The 22,954-nt window shown below is 52.2% G+C and overlaps 1 protein-coding gene across 6 annotated transcripts in view; it reads left to right on the top strand.

Annotated features, from left to right (window-relative positions):
• Positions 1–13,544: 13,544 nt before the first annotated feature.
• RAB3IL1 (RAB3A interacting protein like 1) overlaps positions 13,545–22,954 on the top strand; it is a 46,357-nt gene continuing 36,947 nt past the window's right edge. For 2 of the 6 annotated variants that reach the window (XM_090032298.1, XM_090032295.1), the window contains exons 1-2: positions 13,545–13,667; positions 15,557–15,850. In XM_090032298.1, coding sequence (XP_089888424.1) covers positions 15,609–15,850 — 242 coding nt within the window. In that variant the 5' untranslated portion in view covers positions 13,545–13,667; positions 15,557–15,608. Of the gene's footprint in view, positions 13,668–14,150; positions 14,257–15,522; positions 15,851–18,335; positions 18,446–19,373; positions 19,442–22,954 lie in introns of those variants that run through there. The other 4 variants (XM_090032297.1, XM_090032296.1, XM_090032300.1 and 1 more) reach the window with 4 other exon arrangements.

Below are 22,954 nucleotides of genomic sequence, written 5' to 3'. Positions count from 1 at the left end.
CAGTGGCTGCATAGTTCCCTGGCCCACTAGAAACCCGAGATATTTTGTATACTTTTGAGCTATAGCACACTTTCGGGGATTCGCCGTCAGGCCAGCCTGGCAGAGTTCACTCAATACCGCCTTAAGGGCCCGGAGGTGCTGGTTCCAGAACTGCGTGAATATGACGATGTCGTCAATATACGCTGCTGCGTACTCCGCATGCGGCACTAGAATCCGATCCATGAGGTGTTGAAAGGTGGCAGCCGCTCTGTGTATCCTTACAAATTTGTATAAGCCCCATAGAGTCCCAAAAGCCATCTTGGGGCAGTCACATGGTTGTATGGGTATTTGCCAGTACCCCTTAGCTAAATCTAGGGTGGTTATGAATTAGGCTGCCCCAATGCACTCTACCAGTTCGGTTACCTGAGGCATGGAGAAGGTGTCGAATGTGTCTACCTCATTTAATCTGCGGTAATCAATGCAGAGCCGCAGGGTCCCATCCAGTTTGCGCACGGGCACTAGAGAGCTTCGCCATGGACTCCATGAAGGTCTGATCACCCCCATGACCCGCATCTTCTCTACTTCTTCTCGCACCTCCCCCGCTAGGTGATGTGGTATGGGCTGCCATCGGTCGCGCACAATGACATCGGGGGGAGTCTGGATCGAGTGATAGGTATTCTTCACCCATCCCGGCTCCTCCAAGAAGACCTCCTTAAATTCGTCCAGGAGGCATCCCACTTCCCTCCTCTGGGATGCTGTTAAGTCGTTGTTCACCCGTACGCCCTCCACGGGTGCAGGAACCCTGTGGCTTGTATCAGGTTCTTGATGTTCTAGGTCCTCGCACACCTCTTCTTCAGAGGTAGCCCACCCTTCAGGCTGATGCCATTCATGCAATAGGTTAACATGATAAATCTGCTTTGCCCTCGGATGCCCGGGGCGATATACCTTGTAATTGACAGGTCCAACACGAGCGTGTAATTTTGAATGGTCCCTGCCACTAGGTCAACAGCTTACTGTGCGAGGTGGGTAATAGGACTAGCACTTTCTGCCCTGGCTGGAACTCCCATTCCCTGGAGCGCACGTCGTATTTCTCCTTTTGGCGGTGCTGCACATGCTGTAGGTTGTCAGCACCCAATTCACGGGCGCTTTGGATGTGGCGCTGGAAATCCTGTTGATATTTGGAGGGGCTAGAGACAGCCAGGGGGCCCTGTTCCCATTCCTCCCTAAGAATTTGTAACAGTCTCCGGGGGCGATGGCCTAACACCAATTCAAAGGGAGAATAGCCCAGGGATTCCGATGGCGCGTCCCACAGTACAAACAGAGCTAACGGGAGCATCAGATCCCAACACTGTGGATCACCCTGGATGCATCGCCTGAGCACCTTCTTTAATGTTCCACTGAACCACTCCACCAGCCCATTGGTTTGCAGGTGGTACACCAAGGTCCGCAGTTGCTTGATTCGCAGGGTCTGGCATACCCCTGCAGCACTCCGGACATAAAATTTCACCCCTGGTCGGTCAGAATCTCATGGGGAATCTCCATGCGTGATATCCACTTCACCAGCTCCTCAGCAATTCGGGGGGCCATTACTGACCGCAGCGGCATAGCATTGGGGTACCTTGTGGCATAATCTACAAACACCAGGATGTATTGGTGTCCGCTACTACTGCGGGGTAACGGCCCAACAACATCCATTGTGATGAGGGAGAAGGGCAGGTCAATGACAGGTAAGGGTCTCATGGGTGCCCGTGGGGGCCGATCCTCCCTGGCTTTTTGGCACACCGGACACTCTGTGCACCGCCGGGTCACATCCTCTCCCGTCTTCGGCCAGAAAAACCACCTGAAGATTTTGCCTAGTGTTCGGTCCCTCCCCAGGTGGCCACCCACCAGATTGGCGTAAGCCAATTGCCACACTGCCTTTCAGAAGCAGGAAGGCACTACTAGCTGCACCCCTTCCTCTTGACCCGCCTCCCCACGCCTGGACTCAATATAAGAGATGCCGTCTCACCTCGAATCCCCTGTCCGAGTTGGGCTCTTCCCCTGGCTGAAGACTCTCATCCTTGGTCCTTGTCCAGAGTTCTTGCAGCTCTAGGTCCTCCTCTTGTGCCTGCCGGAATTGCTGGCTGCTAGCGATGTCTTGCCAGTCCATCAGGGGGTCTTCCGTCTCGGCATCACCGAGCCATTCCTCTTGGGTCTGCTGGGCCCGGTGGGTAGTCTCGACATCTTGTACCCTATCCATTATGTCATATAGTGGGGCCCAATCCCTCCCCAAAAGCATATCACACACTAGTCGAGATGTCACCCCTACTAATATTTCACCTTGAAATTCCATGACCCAGAGGTGTACCCATGTTCAGCATATGGCCTGGGTTTCCCCATGCAGGCACGAAACCCTCACTGGCTCCCCTTGATATTCGTATCTGGACAGGAGAAGCTCGGCTTTAATCAGTGACTGGGCGCACCCTGAGTCCAATACAGCCCAGACTGGGTGGCCCTCCACCTGGGCCCTCACCATAGGCTGCTTCCACGTGGGGTTTGAACCACCTATCCCAAAGCTACAGTCCATGGGTTCTCCTTGAACTTGTTCCTTGGGGCCTTCGGCCAGACCTCGCTAATATCCCTGAGCCCACCATCTGTCGGCGACCCGCCCTGGGCACTCCCGGGCAAAATGCCCCATCTGGCCACAATGAAAACATAACATATCCCTCCTGGGGGTTTGTATCCAGGCTTCCGTCACTCCCCCTCTCTTGTTGTCGGTTGTACAGGTCCGCGTCTCTCTCGCGGGTAGTGGCACTCCGCGGCTGTAAAGGACTCTGCCAACTTTACTGCCGCGTCACAGGAGTCAGGGGAATGTTGGCGAACCCATCCCTGGGTCCTTTCTTCAAGATCGTTTATAAACTGCTCCAGTATGACCTTATCTACCAGGGCTGCCAAGGTACTTGTGGGTAAATTGACCCACTTCCCGAAAAGGTCCCGGAGACACTGTAGCAGTAATCGGGGGCGTCTCTCTTCCAGTCCTTTCTTTGCCTGAAAGAGCCGGTGATAGTATTTGGGATTGATCTTGGGGCGATACAAAATAGCGGCTTTGACTGCCTCATAATCTCAGGCTTCCTCCTGTGTCAAGGCCCTATATGCGGCCTGGGCCTTGCCCACAGCCAGGGCCCCCAGCTGACTGGCCCACTATACCTTTTCAAGACCGATAGTAACGGCATGTTGTTCAAAGGCCTCGATGAATGCCTCTGGATCATCATCAGCTGTCATTTTAGGCATCCGGACTGCTGGCGGACCATGCTGCACCATCATATGTTGTTGCGAGCCCACTATCTGGGTCAAGTCTTGTAGGGTCTGTGCTAGTAGATCCGTCGAGGTCATCTTGGCTGGCTGCATGTTGGCAACTCGGACCCTTGACGGTTTCCTGGCCAATGCACCAATCTGTGACTGCTGGGTTTCAATTCCCCGCCCTTGGATGGTTCGAATTCTGCAGGTAGATGACACTCCCCTCTTGGGATCACTTTGGGATCAAAGCAGTTCTCTCTCACCCCAGTCCCCAACCCTGTTCTCGTCCGCCACAACTTGATGTTTTTCAGTGTCGAAGTCGGTTTGTGGTACACTCCATGGCCCAGGATCCCTTGGTGGTCACATCATGGGGCTCCGCCACCCCTGTACCCCGGCCTCACTCCACCTTTAGTGCATTCTTCTACGGGTCCAGGTCTTCAGCTGTAGAATACTATTTCCTACCTGGCCTACCCCTGTCGTGGTGCTCGTCACTAAGCCTGGCCCACGGTCCTGCTGGCATTCTCCCTGTTTGACCCTGGATGGGGTCTCTGCACAGGTTCTGGCCTCACCAAAATACCCTAGACCTCCCCTTCTATAGGGATGCCACCTCAGCTCTCCCTCCCCAACCGGGGATATCCCCTGCACCAAAACAACTTAAATCACGCTACTCAGCCTTCGCTCTGCTGAGCCTTCTATCTGGACCTCATCAGTCCTTTCGAGCCGTGCTTGACCCCAGCCTTCCTGGTGCCTCCCTCAGCTCACTGCACCGGGACGTGGCGGCGACACCCTCTCGGGGTTCTCCAAGGGTTTCTCCCCCTTTGTGAGGCTGAGCCTATGCAGTGTCGCTCCGGCACTTCCCCTGTGGCCCACGCTGCCGTCCCTCTTGTGCTTTGGCGTGCCCTCTGCAGCCACGTTTCCTGCTCCTTCCTCGTCCTGAGCAGCCTCCCACCACGCTGTTTGTCTTTGCCCCTTCAGCTCCTCTTCCACCTCCTCAGTCATCCCAGTCACTGCCTCTCTCGCCGGCAGAGCTGGTGGCTGTTCTCCCTAGGGGCTATCCGCCTCTCCCGCCGGTGGAGCCGGTATCCACACTCCCGCAGGGTCATCCGTTCCTTCCGCAGCTGCAGTTGTTGTTTTTAACTTTGCCAGTTGGTGGGTCTCAATGACATCACTGGCTGGGCGTACCCGTACAAAAAGGTGGCTGACGTGCCGCGCGGGTCTTTCCGTCGGTGTCACATGCTCGTCGTCCATTTCTGCCAGTAAGTCCTGTCTATTATTTGGCTCCCCAGGATAGGGTAACATTGTGTTTTTGACTGATCTCTTAATTTCGTCAAATCAGTCAAGAAATAGGAACCTACAAACTGTTATTGGAGGTTACACAATAAAGGAAGCTGCAGTGGTTTGGACACATCACCCACTTGTGGCAGACATCAAAGTGCAGCCACTGGCAAGGATATTAGAGAACTCATGGTGCTTGGGCGAAGTAGCTGAAGATTGGAAGAAGGGCAGTGTGGTACCCATCTTCAAGGAAGGGAGGAAAGAAGACCCAGGAAACTACAGGCCATTCAGTCTGACTTCAATCCCTGGGAAGATTTTGGGAAAAAAAAATCCAAAAAACCATTCTTGACAGGCTAACAGAAAGCATTCTGAGGGACAGCCAGCATGTGTTTGTTGCGGGTAGATCTTGCCTGCGCAACCTTATCTCCTTCTATAACCAGGTGATGTATCACCTGGACAAAAGGGAAGAGGTTGATATATTTGGACTTTAAAAAAGCTTTTGACCTGGTGTCTCATGATGTCCTCATGGAAAAATTGAGAAACTGCAGCCTTGGCTACTTCTCAGTCCAATGGCTGGGGAACTGGCTCCAAGGTTGGACCCAGAGAGTGGTAAATGACAGAACTGAATCAACATGGCACTCAGTGACTAGTGGTGTCCCTCAAGGCTCTATTCTCAGACCTGTACTTTTTAATGTCTTCATAAATGATCTGGACACTGGTGTCAGAAGCAGAATGGCTAAGATCACGGATGACAATAAACTTTGGAGAAGAGTGTCCACGCTTGAGGATAGGCTGGTGATCCAGGATGACCTCAATAAGCTTGTAAAGTTGGTGGATGAAAACCTGATGGCATTCAATATGGAGAAATGCAAGGTGCTCCACCTCAGGAAAAGAAACCCACATCACACTTATAGGGTCAGCAATGCTACGCTCACTAGCAGCATGACCAAAAGAGACTTGGGGGTAATGATTGACCACAAGATGAACATGAGCCACCAATGCAATACCACAGCTGGCAAAGCGAATAAAATTCTGGCTTGCATCTACTGATGCATCTTGAACAAAACCTAGGATGTCATCCTCCCACTATACTCAGCCTTGGTGAGGCTGCACCTGGAGTACTGCATCCAATTCTGGGCTCCACAATTTAGGAAGGACGTGGAGAAGCTTGAAAGAGTCCAGAGGAAAGCCACATGCATGATCAGAGGGCAGGAGAACAGGCCTTATGAAGAGAGGCTGAGAGCTATGAGACTTGTCAGCTTGGAGAAGCGCAGGGTCAGGGGGGACCTGGTGGCTGCCTATATGTACATAAGGAGTGTGCATCAGGATCTGGGGGAACGTCTGTTCACCAGAGCACCCCAAGGGATGACAAGGTCCAATGGTCACAAACTCCTGCAAGACCATTTTAGGCTGGACATAAGGTAAAACTTCTTTATTGTCCAGGCCCCCAAGGCCTGGAACAGACTTCCCCTAGAGGTGGTGCAAGCACCTACTCTGGACACTTTCAAGAAACGTTTGGATATTTATCTTGCTGGGATCCTTTGACCCCGGCTGACTTCCTACCCCTTGGGCAGGGTGCTGGAACCGATGTTACAAGTTCCCTTCCAGCCCTAATGTCTATGAAATCTATGAAATCACAAGAAGGCTGGACAGCCCTTGCCAAAACCATAATGCAGGGCACAGTGGAGGGAAAAATAAAAAGAGGTAGACCCAAGAACAGCTGGGGAACCAGTATTAAAGACAGGAAGGGGCTTCAACTGACAAAGTGCACAAAGCTCTCCAAACACAGGCCAGAGTGGAAGAGTTATTACAACATCTAAGGTGCTCCAATGGTCGCAGCAGCCTTGGGACTGGCCTGACCTGACATTGTGTTCAAGCTGGGTTTACTATTGGGATCAGAGCTAACAAGGACCATTAAAAAAAAGGATACAGATGCTGGATTGGCCTTTATCAAAATTCCCAGACAGCTCCCTGTTTGTGAGCTTCATGGAAAGCCCTGAGTTCAAGTCACAGCCAGTGGAATCTCTCAGAGAGGGGCTGGGCAACAGGACCTGGTTTATGATTCTCCCACCAACTCTCACAGCACTTACGAGTTCTGTGTTATAATCTTTTGCCACACTTGTTTTCCCAGTCTAGGAGATGTGTGTGTGTGGGGAGGGGAAGCGATCTGCTTTAGCAGAGAAGACAGAGGTCTGATTTTTCCCCTGATCTTCTTTTCCCTTGCTTTAGCTGTTGTCTGAACTTTTTCCTGGCAGTTCCCATGGCTCCACTCTCATCCATTCCCCCTAGAAACATTGTCTTGAGTTTCAGGTTTGCACAAAGGTAAGACGGGAAGGACTGAACTTGTGATTGAGGTGGGAGATGGAGACTTAGGGGTCTTCAATTCATGTCTCCATCTTAGACTCCTTGTGCAACCCAAGGCAAGTGAGTTTTCTTGATTCCCAGTCTGTAAAAAGGGGCTAATAATCCCTTTCACAGGGTGTTTAAGGCCAAGAGAAGCCATTAGTTCAGTAGGCCGCACCATCTCCCAAACTACTAGATTGATTGGCTCTGAACGTCCTGACCTCCATTGTATTACAGGCCATTCTGCTCACTCAGGTTCCTCTGTATGGAGACCAGCAGCTTGTTTCATACTTCCAGCATAAGAAGAACCTTTGTCCTCTCTCTCTCAGGGCTTGTCTGGATCCAGGAAAATGTCTGGGATGCTAAATTGTCATCTACTTGCTAAATAGTCATCTTCACTGATTCTGTATATGGACACTGGAAGCATAAAGAGCAGGGTTTGCGCCCTGGGCAAACCCTGCCAGGGGGAGAGACAGAAGAAAAGGGGGAGAAGGTGCTGTTGAACGCTGGAGGTGTTTCGGAGGGGGGGAATATTACCTATGCTGAGGACTTAAAAACAATCCCTAGCTGCTGTTTCCACAGTGTGGTCTGCCCTTCCCCAATGTCACTCTTACAGCAGCAGTGCAGTGTTGGTGCACCCGGCTGTTGCTTCAAGCAGCAAGCTGTGGGGCTACTCCTCCTGTCAGGGCACAGACCCCACAGGGTGGGGGACAATTCTGCTGCCACCACAAAGTGGGCACTCAGGGCTAAAGCCCCATTCACCCTCACCAAGTTACGCTACTGATGGACACTCATTCCATGCTGAGAGTGTCCTTGTGCAGGTTAGCTCTGTCCATTTGCGAACAAGAGAAGTCATGTGGCATAGCTGCCTGGCTCAGAATTCACACCTAGCAATAACTTTCCTATGTGGACAAGCTCTCCTTCACTTTGTGTGCTTCCTTACAAGTCCCATACTTTCAGTTTATCACCCTTGTTTCCTCAGCTGTTTCCCTTTGGGAGCTAAGACCCATGTGAAAAGACAGTGACCAGAACAGCATTATTTACAGATCAATGAGAATGCAGGGCCAGATGCTTCTTTTATAACAGGGGTCAGCAACCACTGGCACGCATGCTGAGCATGGCATGCAAGGCCATTTTGTTCGGCACACCACTGCCAGCCCAGGCTCTAACCAGCTGCTGCCAGCCACGGAGCCCAGGCTGCTCCCAGCAGGCAGCTGGGAGGCTGCAAGCCCTGCTGCAAGCAGATGGGGCTCCATGGGCTGGCTGCAGCCGGGAGGTTGCAAACAGCTGCTCTGGGCTCCAGCATGTCGGCACTCCGGCACATTCCAAGGTAGACATTGTGGGTTTTTTGGCACCCTGGCCAAAAAATGTTGCCTACCCCTGTTCTATAACATGACATCGTCTTAGCCGTAACACTAAACCACAAAAAAGAGTGGGAGGAGGACCCACCAACCTCCTGCATTCATTATTTTCCATGGTTTGAAGTGGGGTGAAATAGGATCACACTTGGACACCTAAGTCCTCTTAGATGCCTAAGAGGTGGAAAAGGTTCTGGCCTTTAGGCACCTAAGTCCATGTAGGCATGGTAAGTTGAACAGGCTCTGTCTCAGTCATTAGAGAGGAAAGGGTTAAAGCAATAAAAGCTTAGGCCTGTGTTAGCTCACCTAAAGCTTAGCATTTACCTCAAGATTAGGTAGCTCCCAGTTATCTTAGTTGCCCTTATGCTTCTGGGAACCATAATACAACCTCTTCCTCTGCACGCCTTCCTCTGACTCTCCCAGCCTCAAAGTAGTGGGTTTTTAATAGCTGCCATTTGCATTAAGGGCACCCTGTTCTGAGTGCCCCCACCCTCAACCTTAGGTTTACAAGCTGGATCTCCAACCAGTGCCTGATGGGGAAAAGCCTTCAAAGGAACTGACACCTTTATTGTTCAGTATCAGTGACTGGGGCTAACTCTACCTATTGTCTCTCTTTATGCAAACCAACCAGGACTGAATTAACTCTCTGTACCCAGTCTGGAAAGAAACAAAGGCCCATAGTGTCTAGCTAAAACAATAACATGCTGGCATCTCCCACCTTCTGCTTGATTGGATTTCATAGATTTCATAGACATTAGGGCTGGAAGGGACCTCGGGAGATCGAGTCCAGCCCCCTGCCCAAAGGGCAGGAAGTCAGGTGGGGTCATAGGATCCCAGCAAGATAAGCATCCAATTTACTTTTGAAGGTGTTCAATGTAGGTGCTTGAACCACCTCCGCTGGCAGACTGTTCCAGACCTTGGGGGCTCGGACAGGAAAGAAATTCTTCCTTATGTCCAGCCTGAAACGGTCTTGCAGGAGTTTGTGACCGTTCGACCTCGTCACCCCTTGGGGCGCTCTGGTGAACAGACGTTCCCCCAGATCCTGGTGGTCACCCCTGATAAACTTATAGGTGGCCATCAGATCAGCCCTGAGCCTACGCTTTTCCAGGCTAAAGAGTCCCATGGCTCTCAGCCTATCATCGTAAGATCTGTTTTCCTGACCTCTGATCATGCGCATGGCTCGTCTCTGGACTCTCTCAAGCTTCTCCACCTCATTTTTGAATTGTGGAGCCCAAAACTGGACGCAGTACTCCAGCTGCGGCCTCACCAAGGCCGAGTACAAGGGGAGAATGACGTCCCGGGATTTGCTCGAGAAGCATCTACGGATGCAAGCCAGCGTTTTGGTCGCTTTACTAGCCACAGCATCGCATTGCAGGCTCATGTTCATCTTGTGGTCAATGATGACCCCCAAGTCTCTTTCTTCTGTAGTGCTATCCAACGTAGCACTGCAGAGCCTATAAGGATGCTGCAGGTTTTTCCTCCCAAGGTGGAGAACCTTGCATTTTTCGGTGTTAAACACCATCAGGTTCTCGTCTGCCCATTTGCTGAGCTTGTCCAGGTCAGCCTGGATCACCCGCCTATCTTCTGGCGTGGATGCTTTGCCCCAACGTTTGGTGTCATCGGCGAACTTGGCCAGTCCACTCCTGACTCCAATGTCCACATCATTAATGAAGATGGTGAACAGGATGGGTCCCAGGACAGAGCCTTGAGGGACCCCACTGGTCACAGGGCACCATGATGAATGAGTGACTGCCAACGATTACCACCCTCTGGGTCCAACCATGGAGCCAGTTTCCCAGCCAGCGGATCGTGGTGGAGCCAAGGCCACAACTGGCCAGTTTGGCCAAGAGGTGATCGTGGGATACCAGATCAAAGGCTTTTTTGAAGTCAAGATATATGACATCAATCTCTTCTCCCTCGTCCAGGTGATAGGTCACCTGGTCATAGAAGGAAATGAGATTGGTCAAACAAGACCTACCTGCAACAAACCCGTGCTGGCTATCCCTTAGGATGTTAGCCTGGGCCAGTCTGTCAAGGACGGCCTCCTTAATAAACTTTTCTAAGATCTTCCCCAGGATAGAAGTCAGGCTAATGGGCCTGTAGTTAGCCGGATCCACTCTCCTCCCTTTCTTGAAGATCGGCACCACATTGGCCTTCTTCCAGTTTTTGGGCACTACACCAGAGCACCAGGAGTTTTCAAAGATCTGTGCCAGGGGCTGGGCTATGACGCTCGCCAGCTCCTTGAGTACCCTGGGGTGCAGATTGTCAGGGCCGGCTGTCTTGAAGGTATCCAGCTTCTCAAGGTGTTCCTTCACGAAGTCAGCATTTATGGAGGGTAGGGGATCCCCATCACCCGGATCTCCGTCCCATAGCAGGCATGGGCGTTCCATGGGACTGATGAAAGACTGACGCAAAGTACCTATTTAGTAGGTTGGCTTTTTCCTGGGCATCAGTTGTCAGTTGCCCCATCTGGTTCAGCAGGGGTCCAACATTGCCCTTGCTTTTCCTCTGGCTCCCCACATATCTGAAAAAGGACTTTTTGTTGTCCTTGATGCTTGAAGCTAGTTGGAGTTCAGTTGCAGCCTTGGCTTTCCTGGTTTGGTCCCTGCAGGACCGGACCAGCGCGGAGTAATCCTCCTTGGAGGTGAATCCCGTCCTCCATCCTTTGTAGGCTTTCCTTTTTAGCCACAGGAGGTCCGCTAGGTCCCTAGAGAGCCAGGAGGGCTGCTGTGCCTTCTTGCTGCCTTTCCTCCATGTTGGGATAGATTTAGCTTGTGCATTGAGGATCACTTCCTTAAGAAGCAACCACTCTTCTTGAACTCCCATCTCCATGGGGTCACGGTCCCGAGGGCCTGACCGATAAGCCTCTTGAGCTTGTCAAAGTCGGCTTTTCTGAAGTTAAGGACTTCTGTGTTGCTGACTGACTTGCCAGCTTTACGGCGGATGGTGAAGGTGATCAGCTCGTGGTCGCTGTCACCCAGCTTCCCATCGATCACTAGGTCGCCGATTAGGTCGTCCCCCGTAGCCAGTACCAGGTCGAGCAGCGCTTTGCCTCTCGTTGGCCCATAGACTTCTTGAGTCAGGTAGAGGTCATCCACGCACGAGAGAAAGCTTTGCGACCGCTCGGATTTTGCTGAGTGATCTTCCCACGAGATGTCTGGGTAATTGAAGTCACCCATGACAACCAAGGTCCTGGAGCAAGCGGCCTCAGTCAGTTCCCGGGCGAACTCCTGGTCAAGCTCAGGACTTTGAGTGGGAGGTCTGTAGTAGATTCCCACCGCTGGGTCCCCTGTGCCAAATTCCCCACGAATTTTTACCCAGAGGGTCTCTAGCTGTCCATGCCGGTCGCCAACATCAGCTTGCAGGGACATGTAGCTTTCCTTCACATAGAGAGCTACACCCCCGCCCCTTTTGTCAACACGATCCCTCCTGTACAGGGTATAGCCCTCTATACCCGTGGTCCAGTCATGGGTGGAGTCCCACCAGGTCTCCGTTATCCCAATGACATCATATTTCTTTGCACTGAGCAGGAGGACGAGCTCGTCCTGCTTGTTGCCCAGGCTCCTGGCATTAGTGTACAGGCAGGCAAGTGTGCCCTTGGGGGCTCTTGCCTTGCCCACAGATTGTGCCAGGGCTGGGGCAGGGGTGGGCTCCCTTAAGTGCCTTGGTCTGCTGGCTTTGCAAGGGTTGCTCAGCGGGCCAGCAGTGGCAGTCGTCCCCCCATCCCCCAACAGGCTTAGTTTAAAGCCTGGTGGAGCAGGTCAGCCAGTCTGGCTGAGAAAAGCCTCCTCCCCAGGGGAGAGAGGTGGAGGCCATCTCTTCCCAGCAGCTCGCTGCCTCTCTCACCAAAGAGTGGGCTGTGGTCGTGGAAGCCAAAGCCTTCCCGATGACACCAGCTCCGCAGTCTTTGGTTCACTACGTGGATCCTCCTCTTCCTCCTCAGCCCATAGCCCGAGACTGGGAGGATCAATGAAAACACCACCTGAGCTCCCAGACCCCTAAGCCCTGCTCCCAACTCCCTGTAGCGCCTCATGACCTGGCTGGGGGTGCTCCGAGCCGTGTCATTGGTGCCCACGTGAGTAAGGAGCATGGGGTAGTGGTCTGTGGGCTGGAGGAGCTGCAGGATCCTCGCCGCAATTTCTCGGATGCGGGCCCCCCGGAAGCAGCAGACTTCCCGGGCTAAGGGGTCGGGGTGGCAGATTGCCCCCTCAGTGCCCCGCAGGATGGAGTCTCCCACAACAAACACCTTTCGCTTTGACTTGGGGAGAGCGGGAGCAGTAGCTGTGGTTGAGCCTGGGTTGCCTGCGGGAGCTGGCAACTGAGCAGGCTCTGCTGGGGCTGCAAGAGGTGCGAACCTGTTGCTAAGCTCCGGCGAGGGAGGGGCCTTGGTGTGGTGGGCCTTGGGGCCCTTGACCACATTGGTCCATGCCCCTGACTGGGCAGAGCGGGAGGTCCCAGAGTCCTCCTTAGTCACGGAGGGAGACGGTGCTCTACCCTGCGGCTCCCGGGGGAGAAGGGCCTGGCAGTAGGAGTCTATCTCCTGCTCGCAGTCCCTGATGGCACGCAGTCTCTGGACTGTGGCCTGGAGCTCCTCCAGCTGGCACTCCAGAGACCCCAGTAGGGAGCAGACCCCGGCATTACTGCACAGTAGTGTTGCGTCACAGTTTATGTCTGGTGATGCTACTGTGCAGTACAAACAAACTACTGCGCAGTAAGCATCTCATATAAACAAGCCCACTGAGACCAAAGTTAACTCTCTATTCTGCCTCTGCAAGTGCTAGAGCAGCACTGAGAAGCGCATCTCACCCGTGTCATCCTATCCAGTCCAGGGCAAAGCCTGGAAGTTAGATTGTGTAGCCAGTCAGAAGGGTCATGAGTACCTGGGAATCTTAATATATGCAGAGCAGTGCTGCATAGGCCATGTCTGAATTTTTTTCTTGGTGGTCCTCCTGGCCTCACTACAGAGGCAATGCAGACAGGCATTAAGTGACCTGCCTGAGGCCATACAGGAGCCTGTGGCAGAGCTGGAGAACCAAATCTTAATCCTTTACAATGCAAATCTGTGCCTTGATCAGAAATACTACCTTCCTCTCCTCCTGCTGTGTTTGCATCTGAAGTTGAAGTCCAAACCAGTGTTTTAGGGGAGCTTGGAAGCATGAGAACCACAGGCTTGGGCACTGAGATAGGTTCAGACAGAGGTTACAGAGAAGGAATGCGGGAGACAGTGCAGCTCTTCCATTGCTAAAAGCAGAGGGGAGCTCCTCCTTCTTTTTGAGACCCGCCCCTGGTGCTCCCCCACTTCTTTTAGTCTGCTTCAGCCTTTGTGTTCACACTGTCTCCTGCAAAATAACAGCAGAGCTCCAAGCAGGAGAACTCAGTTCCCTCCCCTGGAGCTGCTGTGCAGTTGCTGAGCTGGCAGGAAGCATTGGCTCACTGGTAGGTCTCTTTTCAGCGTCAGGGCCCAGGCAGTTTCAGGCCAACATCTGCATTATTCGTGTGGCACTTGTGTCCCAACTATGCTGCCTCCTGTTCTTCCTGCAGCTCCACTGGGATTGAGCTTTTGCTGTTGGACAGTCTCTGTGCCTCATACCAGATCAGCTCTTTCATCTGGATACACTGAAGGGAGCTGCAGCTGGTTTTTTTTATTGTTCTGGCAAAAGCGACTTCCTTATGACTGCCTCCACTCCAGCCTTCCATTTCTGCTGAAATCTGAGATCCCAGATCCAGAGATCCCAAAGGAATTCCCACTAAAAATGTTCCAGCTAGTTGTGCAAACATTCCACACAGCTGGCTGAGGCAGGGTGGGAGGGGGAGCGAGTGGGCGGCAGGAGCCTGGATTTCCAACTTCTTGTTTTCATTCTCTTATTTTCATGGCAGTAATATCCTGTCTGGGTTGGCTGATTCTGGGGTCAAGACCAGCTCCTAGCTTAGGTCCCTCAGCTTAAGGACTCCTTTCCTGGGGTTTCTGCTTCTTGCCTAGGTCCTGCCAAGCCTGAGGTGGAAGGATGAGGCTGAGCCAGGAATGGTAGGATCCATTCTGAAAAGTCAGAGCTGGGCTGGATGCTGGTGCCCTGGAGCTGCATGGTCTGGCTGGTGCTGGGCAGTGAGTCCTGGCTCAGACAGCTGCTGTTGTTACCAAGGGCAGAATCGCGCCTGTTTACAAATGCTGGATTCTGGGTCACTCTGCAGTTATGCGGTGCCTGGGGGCAGGGGAGTATGTGCGTATGCATCAGTAGGGTGCATGGGAAGGGGCAGAGAGAGAGAGAGATAGAGCCTGAGAGTCAGCGTGCATATTACTGTCTTAAGGTCTGCAATCCAGGATGCAAGGGACTGAACTAAAAAGAAAACGGAGGTCTTTTCTTTTTGTCTGAGGTTCCTCTAGTTGTCTGGTGTATATATGTCAGCAGAATGCCATAGGTGACCCCCCAGCCTGTCCTGTAGGGAAGTCAGTCCACACTGCTCAGGCCCCAGGTGCACCTTGTTGTCAGAGAAGGAAGAGCTGTGCCTGGAGCACAGGTACGGGCCTGGTGATGCTGCCCACAAGGGAAGGATTGTAGCCTGTTCCTGTGTCCTGCTTGACCTTTGCTAGTATGGTAGAAGGGATTGCAGGGGAGGAGAGGGAATGAAGTGTCAGTGCAAGGAGCAGGAAAGTGTATGTGGGAGTTTTAGTAAGAAAATGATCGGACACAGCAGGCCTGGGCAAAGCTGCCGAGAAAAGGACAAATAAGGAGCCATGCTGTTAGCAGAGGCTTGCCTCTAGCTGCTTCAAATGGGCTACAGTGTGAGACTACTCAAAGGCACTAGCTGAGGGACGAAGACCAGGATTCAAAGCCTGGGAGTGTCCAGATGAGACTTGGCAGTCTTTGCCCTTCACTGCCTGTTCCCTGCTGTTCCTTCAACCTCACACTTGGAGGTAGAGCACAAAGACAACTAGCTCCAGCATCTATCTCTAAGAGTAGAATATCTGGAGAGGTCAAATGTTTCCACCCTCCCTGCTCTGTATGTTTTAGTTGCTTCCTCCCCCTCAGCCTTCTCTTTCTTCTTGCACTTGGTGGGTTCCTGGAAGAGTTCTCCCTTCCAGTCCCGAGATCCCTCAGTGGTTAGGAGACCAGCCTTGGGAGTTAATAATTACATGGAGCAACGAGTTAATGTGTTGCCTTGCAAAGCTAAGGATAGTTTTCCCGCCTCCCTGATGCTTCTTGGAGGTAGCAAAGGTTAGGGACACGGTGTCGCAAAAGAGGAGACAGGCAGGACTTTCGGCCTCAGGGCAAAAGGGAGGCTTCCGCTTTCCATGCCCCTCCTATTGACCTGTTATTTGTTCCCAGAGGCCTGCATGGATCCTGGAGGTGTAGTGGAACAACTGACCCACACCTGTGGATGACATGGACTCCTGTGAGTGGCTCTACTGTAAGATACTCTCCCTCAGTCACTGCATTACATCACCAGCTGTGCTTCGCCATGGATGCAGGGACCACCGTGTACAGTCTATGTGCTTTTGATTACCCATCTGAGACTAAAGCGAGGGAAGGGACAGCAGAGACCTGGAATGCCGGTACTCTCATGCGTGAATGTCCTGTCAGGGCGTCACAGGATGGAGAAGGGCCCTCGGCCATAGGAAGGTAGGAAGAAGTTGGTTAAGACCTAAGATGTAAGGGTCTTGAACTGCATCAGGGAAGAGCATGGTGCTTTGGCTTGGTCTGAGGTGGAGCTGAGGGGTGAAAAAGGGTAAGGGCCTGATGGTCAGCATTCACTGCAGGGGCTGGGACAGTGCGTGAGGAAGGTAAAGGTCATGCATTGATAGTCTAGCTTCTCAAAATCTTAATCCTAGCGCCTCCTTTTTCAGTATTCCTGACAGACAGCTGGCACTGTAACTCAGCTGCTTTATCTCCGTTTTCTGTATGTTATTGCATTTTTAAATTCCAGACTTTCCCACTGAGAGGATGAAGTCCTTTTCAGTGGTGAGAGGGATGTACTGGAGACGGGGAAATGGGGGCAGGCAATGGGGAAAGAAGTTGCAGTTGTTGGTGCGAATTTAAATCCCAGCCATACACTGTTATGACCCCCAGCTGGGCTGCTTGGCGTTCTGCTCGTCCAAAACTGCTTCTCCTGTTCCAACAGCAGAATAAAGGGCATCTCAGCTCCTGCGGATCTCAGCTCTAGGGGCAAGTCCTTTTGTTAAGTCCAGCAGTGCAAACCCCAAGCCTTCAGACATTATGAATCAGGACCCCTCAAATCAGAAGATTGGCTTAAAATCATGCAACTCTTTTTTAAAGAGAAAAATAAACTTCCTTTCCTTTCCATTCTGTTTCATTTTGCCTTCTTGTCTCCAAGCTCTTGGTGTGCATTAACTTCACCTTCTTAAGCTCTTCTTTGCAATCATGGGGGTTAGAAACTTGATTCTCACCTTTTTTTTTCAGTTGAATTCCCCTGCAGTCACTTGGTTCCAACCACTGGAGCTTTTTGAGAAACAGCCACTCTCACAAGTCTTGCATTAGACTGATAGAATTGACCACCATGCCTGCCTTCCCCTGAGAAATCGATGTGCTGGCCTCTAGCTCCACACGTCTGTTTCCATATGCTTATTTGCAGGGTTTGGAAAACGGTCTTGTGACTCAGCACTGGGCAAAGATTCAGGAGAGCTGAGATAAATTCCTGGCTGTACCACAGTCTCTGTGTGTGATCTTGAGTACATCATGAAATCTTTGTGCCTCAGTTCCCCATTTCTAAAACAAGGATGCTTGCAAGCTTTCCTTTTTCAGCAGGATGCTGCTTACTCTGCGTGCGGGCTTAACAAAACAGGTCCTGATCTCAGTGGTGTCTTACCAGAGGGCATTTGAATTGCACTAACAACAACCACAACATACAAGCAAGATCCCCATAGTACCAAGGCACTGAGTACTTGTGATAAAACTACCATAAACCAAATGGAGTCTCCCCCACAAAGGTTAAATACAACATGGGCTTCACAGACATCCGGGAGCCTAAACCACACGGCAACTTGAATGCAAACAATGTGATTCCAACTTTGCTGCGCTGTGTCTCAGCCCATTATAACTCTGGGGCAGAACCCGACCTTTAGGTACATTGCACCCACCACCTGCTTCTGGGTGGGTGCTGGTGGGGCCCGCCCCAAGCAGTGGGAGTTGACCCCTCTAGAATATGGACCCTGGCCAAGCTGGCCATGTACTTGATCAGAAAGGAGGGTGTGGCTGGCATGAATGGCTCATGCCTGCTGAGCTGGGGAGGACATGGTGACCACACGCAGGCGGTGGCACCAGTGGCAGTGGTGGGGGTGTGGCGGCAGCGATTGGGGAGTTCCCGCAGGTGGCCGCACTGATGTTGGTGGCCAAGGTGGGCCAAGTGGGGGCCACCCGCAGGCTGCTGCAGCAGTGTTGGTGGGGGGGAGGAGTGGCGAGCACTGACTGGCAGTCGGCAACCACCGGCAGCGTCAGCGGCAAGGGCGGGGGTGGCGCCGAGCAGCGACTGCTGGCAGGCGCCACTGGCACTGTGGGTGGCATCCGGTCTCAGGGGCACCCCCTACACATCGCCAGTGCTGGCCAGGTGGGTCTGCAGGGCCACTTTTCTCTCCTTGCTCCATTCCCATCTCCAAGCTGGGCAGCGTCTGCTGGCTCCTTGGCACTGCCCGTGGCGTGCTGCGCTCCGCGTCCCCGCTTGGCACGCTTCTTTCTGAACCTCTGTCAGGCACTCCTCCCCTGCCTGTTCGGTTTTTTTTCATTCTTTGTCCCATGGATTCTGCTGTCCCCTTTTCCTGTGGCCACCTGCCCAAGGGAGGCTGGTGAGCGACTTGCTGGGCTGGGTCCCTGCTTCCTAGTCAAGGCAGACATGGGGCGCCTAAGGCTTCCCCTGCCCTGGCGAAGGTAGGAGCCCCCTGACATCCTCAGGCGGGGGCGGGGGGGGTCTTTACAGTGCTGACAGGCCCTTGGGAGCCTGCCACCTCTCTCCCCTGCTGCATGCGCGCGCGGGCCCCGACTCGGAGCCCTCTGCTGGGAGGGGCAAGGACACCAGCCGGGGCACCCTGAGGAGCCGGCGGAGGCCGGGAGGGAGGAGCGGGGCATTGCATCCTGCAAGCGGAGCCTCCCCGAGGTCACGTGACCCGTTCCCCATCTCCCGGGCGGAGCCGGCGCCGGAGCGGGCCGGGCTGCAGCCCCGCGCCTCAGAGCCGCGCCGCGCCGCGGAGCCAGCATGTGGCAAGGGTAGGTCTGCAAGGCGTCCCCCCTGCTGCGGGCGGAAACTTTCCTTTGCCCTCCCTGTCCCTGGTCTGGGAGGCTGCGGGAGGGCACTGGGGTGCGCTCCGCTCCACCGCACCCCGCGCAAACCCTTCCTCGCCCCCCACCCCCCGAGCACCATGCCCCTGGGGACAGCAGCTGGCAGAGCCGGGGCGCGAGGTCCTCTGCATTTCCCCGCTGCTCCCTGTGCCCGGCTCGCCTTGGCTTCCCGGAGAAGTTGGGGAGGCTCCGGACCGCGACGTCTTCGCTGGGATGGTGTAGGCGGGGGTGGTGCTGCCTGGAGCAGGGACTAGATGACCTTGTGAGGTGTCTTTCAGCCCAACTTTCCTGTGACCCCCTTCTCGTTTCCCCCTTTGCTGTCTCCCCCCTCCAAGGCTAGAAGGGGCCGGAGTTTGGGCAAGCAGTAGCTGGCACTTTGCTGTGGCTCTGAGGAGAAAGCCCAGGGGCTCCTGGCAGATCCTGCGGGATTCCCACCCTGCGAGGTCTGTCTGGTACCGGTCCTGGGGACTTGGCTCGCTCTAATGTTGGCCTTGAGTGCTTGTGCGCAGACAGGACATGCTCCACGCCGGTGCTCCCCAATGGCTGGGGACAGACCTGCTGGTGTTTTGGATGGGGGAGAGGCTGGTTGTGTTTTTCCATCAGGATGGGCTGCTTTTTGGGAAGAAAGGAGGTGTCTTAATGCCTTCAGCTTCTTGTCCTTGGCTTTGAGCCCAGGGCCATGCTTTCTGCCTTATCTCCCCTAGCCCCTGTGTGTATGTATGTAAAGAGATGGATGAGTGGTGGCAGAGACCTTTGTCTGAGGAAGGTGTCTGTTTGCCCCTGGCATTTGAGCTGTCCGGGACTAAAGCAGAAGTCTGGTCCAAGCAGCTGAGGTGGGAACAGGGAGTGACCTGCGGTTGGTTTCTGCAGTATGCCCAAAGTTTCCAGAACGTCGCATCCAGGAGGCTGCATTTTTTTCCAGAGGTAACTGATATTATTGGCTACGTCTTTGAGGAGCAGCCCGCTTCTGTCAAATGAGGTATGCAGTAGAGAGCAGGCGAAGGGGAGAGACACTCTCTGAGCTGTTCCTTCTTGTTGTGCTTTGAGACCATGTTTGTTCATCAGAGGTTTGTTCTCCTTCAGAAACCTCTCCTTAGCTGAAGGATGGGGCTGTATGAGAGGCAGGAACAGGGGAAAATGTAAAGCAGGAGCCCAGGACTATGAGGAAGCCACTTGCTCAAACAGAAGAAAGGGAGGAAGAAAAAAGACAGGTAAACCAGTGGAACAGAAAAACAGAGGGAAAGATCAGAGAGTGTTAAGAGCACAGAAACAGACTGAAGATGAAGGGACCCCAAAGTGTTAATGGCAGTGAAAAAAGGTGGGAGCCTGGGGATCAAGCTCGTCCTTAGAATTTTAGGTCTGGATCCTGCTGAAGTCAGTGACAGCATTTTTTGCTTACTTCTGTGGGAGCAGGATGGAGCACCTAAAGAGGAAATTGTTTCCTGATATGAAAATTGCCTCTCTCAGAAAATGTGTGATTCACAGAGGCATTGCATTTCTCCTCTTGTGGTGAGATGGGGCAGCTGGCATGCATTACAGGCACCTTGGAAATAAAAAAATGGGAAAATATGCAGCTTCCAAGCATAATGAAACCATGCTGTTGCTAAGATGGGGGGGCTGCACAAGTACCTCTCTTTAAGGTTATCCCAGCATTTCCATTCTAAACGTTGGTTTTGAGTTATTAACACTTTTCACCCATTTCCTCTGTAGCTAGACTAGAAGAAGCCCAGATTTTCAAGCCTTGATCTCCTCTAAGGACAGCTTGTGTGAATGCATGTGCGCATGTGCACATATAGCTAAATCAATAAAGAACTGGACTAAGGCAGTGTGTCGTAACAAAGAGCCAATAGATATATTTGTGTAACACATCGTTCATCTGAAAATGCTAAGTATTACCTAAGCAACATCAAATATGAGAATGCCCTAGATTACTTCTCAGCTGATGAGTGTCTATACAGCCAAATACAAGACTGCTGCATACTGTGTTCCAGCATAGTAAAGAAGGAGCTGTGTTGTTGCGGCAGGGCAGAAGCCTTTGGGCACTGTGCTAGTGCGTGCCTTGGCCTGACAGGTGGGAGAGGTGCACATCTGAAGGTAGATGTGGGATGGCAGTTGTCAGCAGAGCAATGAGTTGGCTAGGGCTGCACTGTACTCTTGGGTTTGCACATCAAATCTTGACTCCAGTATTTTTCCATCTCTGCACATGTGGGTCCCAGGCCTGTCCATGGCAAGAGATCAGAATATCAAGAGGCGGGATCCGCTGTGTAGATTCAGTTGCAGAGTTTAGCCTGGAGAGACCCCTAGGCAGTTCGTACAGGAAATAGCCATGTCAGATCAACTCCACAGGAAACGATTGGGGCCTGCTGGCAAAAGTGCAGATCCTGCACATTTTTTTTTTCCTTTTCTACACAATTCAACAAAAAAGTTTCTAGCTAGCACTTCCCATGCTGACAAGCCTCTGAAACAAACCACATCCTCCTGAAAAACATGGGCCCCCTCTGCACCAGCAATTGCAAAAGAGAGTGAGCCTGCATCACCTGCCTGGCCTCAGTAAGGTGTTGCTTTCAAAGCCAGAGCAGGACAGTGGAGATAGTCTTGTCTGTGCCTGATGGGCTGTATAGTTTAAGATCCCATCTATACTGCATCAGTGCTAGGGTACGCTTTTGAGCAAGGCAGTCCTACGATAGGGGAATGCACTGATTCATCCTACAGTGAAGTCACAGTAGCTGCAGTTTAGGTAGGATTTAAAATGTCCTCTGCGACACCAATTTGTACAAAGTGGGCTCTCTTCTTCCTTATTCCCTGGCATACCCCTGCTTTCCAGGCTAGGTAGGAGTAAGTTTCTTCCTATTATTTTTCATTCTCAGTACATTGGTAACGAGGTGTCTACCCCCCAACACAGAGAAAAGGATCACGGCTCCTTTTCACCAGTACGGATTGTGTGATTTGGGAAGAGGTGCTACACAGCCGCAAGGTTGGCACCTTATTCCCACACCATCAGCACTTCTCCGACCGGTGGGCATGGGGATGGAAGTCTGAGTCTAGAGCTTTGCTACCTGATGGTGATATTCCATCACTGCATTGCTGCTTCAGTGTTATGACTATTTGTTAAAGGGTAAGGGAGGCAGGTAGAGCTTGAGGCTGAGAATCACAAAGCCTGGACTCTTTTTTATTTTTTTAACTTTGTTAAAGCAATTTGATATCTTCTACACTATATGGCCACAAAGCAGGCTTGCTAGTGCTTTATGTGGCAGCAGGTTAACTGTTGGAGAATGGACTCTGCTTTGGGGCTCCTGGTGTTTGTGCCCTGACTTTGCCACTCACTGGGAGGAAGCCTGTTACCTACTTTGTGTTTCAGCCTCCCTATCTCTCAAATGAGATCCCTCCCACACAGGGATGCTATTGGGGCTTTTTAGTTAGTGTTAGGAAGAAACTCTTACAACTGCCAGAGGAAGTATTTAAAGCGAGTCAGCAGTTGTAGCACTTATTGTGCTATTTATTTATTTATTTTCTCCTTCCTTGCTTTCCTTTTAATTAATTCTTCCCCACCTGATTTGTCTCTTCAGTAGTTTTTGCATCATCCTTTGCTTTTTATTGTTCCTCCTTTTTCATAGAGATGAAAAGTCTGACTGGGTACATCCAGAAGAGTGTGCACATGTGGTTTGTGGCGCTTCAGAGATGTCTGAAGTGCCTAAGACCACACATGGTGCACATGTACTCATTCGCTGTGCTGCTAATTTGCAGCGCAGTGCCAAAATTTGATACTGGGAGATCCCAGTGTCAAAAAAAGGTATGTGTATATAAATAAATAAAAGCGCTGTGGCACACATGGCAGCAGCCTGCACCACCAGAAACAGCCTGGCTATCCAGAGCCATGCTCTGGCTGCCGGCCATGCTCTGTGCAGCTGGATTGGCGCTGCTGCTGCCTCAGGAGGCCCCCAGAACCCAAGGTAAGGCTGCAGGTGCTGGCTCCAGCCTCCTCTACGCCACCTGGGACATTTGGTGCACACCAGAGCACACATGCAGGGTCATGCCTTGCAGCACAAAACAGTGGCACAAATATGTTCTGTTGCTATTTGTGCCTTAGCAAATGCACGCCTCTGTGTGTGTACGCTTGTCTGGATGTGCCCACTGAGTCCCAGGTAGCCCATGTCTTGGCTGGCGCAGGAGTGTCTCTGGAGGAGTCCACCTGGCCTAATATTAGGTGTCTGCAGTAATGAAAGTTTCTGGCTGATCATTTACACAACTTGAACAGCTTAATAGACCTCTTATAGTTCTCCTGTTTTAATATCGAATTCATCTTGGGTGCAAATCCACTGATATTCATTGAGGCATATCAAGGCTGGGTTTATCTCAGTTTAAATTTTCCTTTGATTAGTTTCATCTTATTCTTTCTAACGATACTTTATTAGGTCATCCTGACTAATCCTTCTACTT

The sequence above is a fragment of the Crocodylus siamensis genome, chromosome 2 (genome assembly GCF_052110815.1).
Source record: "Crocodylus siamensis isolate JL-2025a chromosome 2, ASM5211081v1, whole genome shotgun sequence".
In the NCBI taxonomy this organism is placed as follows: domain Eukaryota; kingdom Metazoa; phylum Chordata; order Crocodylia; family Crocodylidae; genus Crocodylus; species Crocodylus siamensis.
The sequence above is the reverse complement of the archived record's forward strand: the minus strand, read 5'-3'. Positions and strand labels throughout refer to the sequence as shown.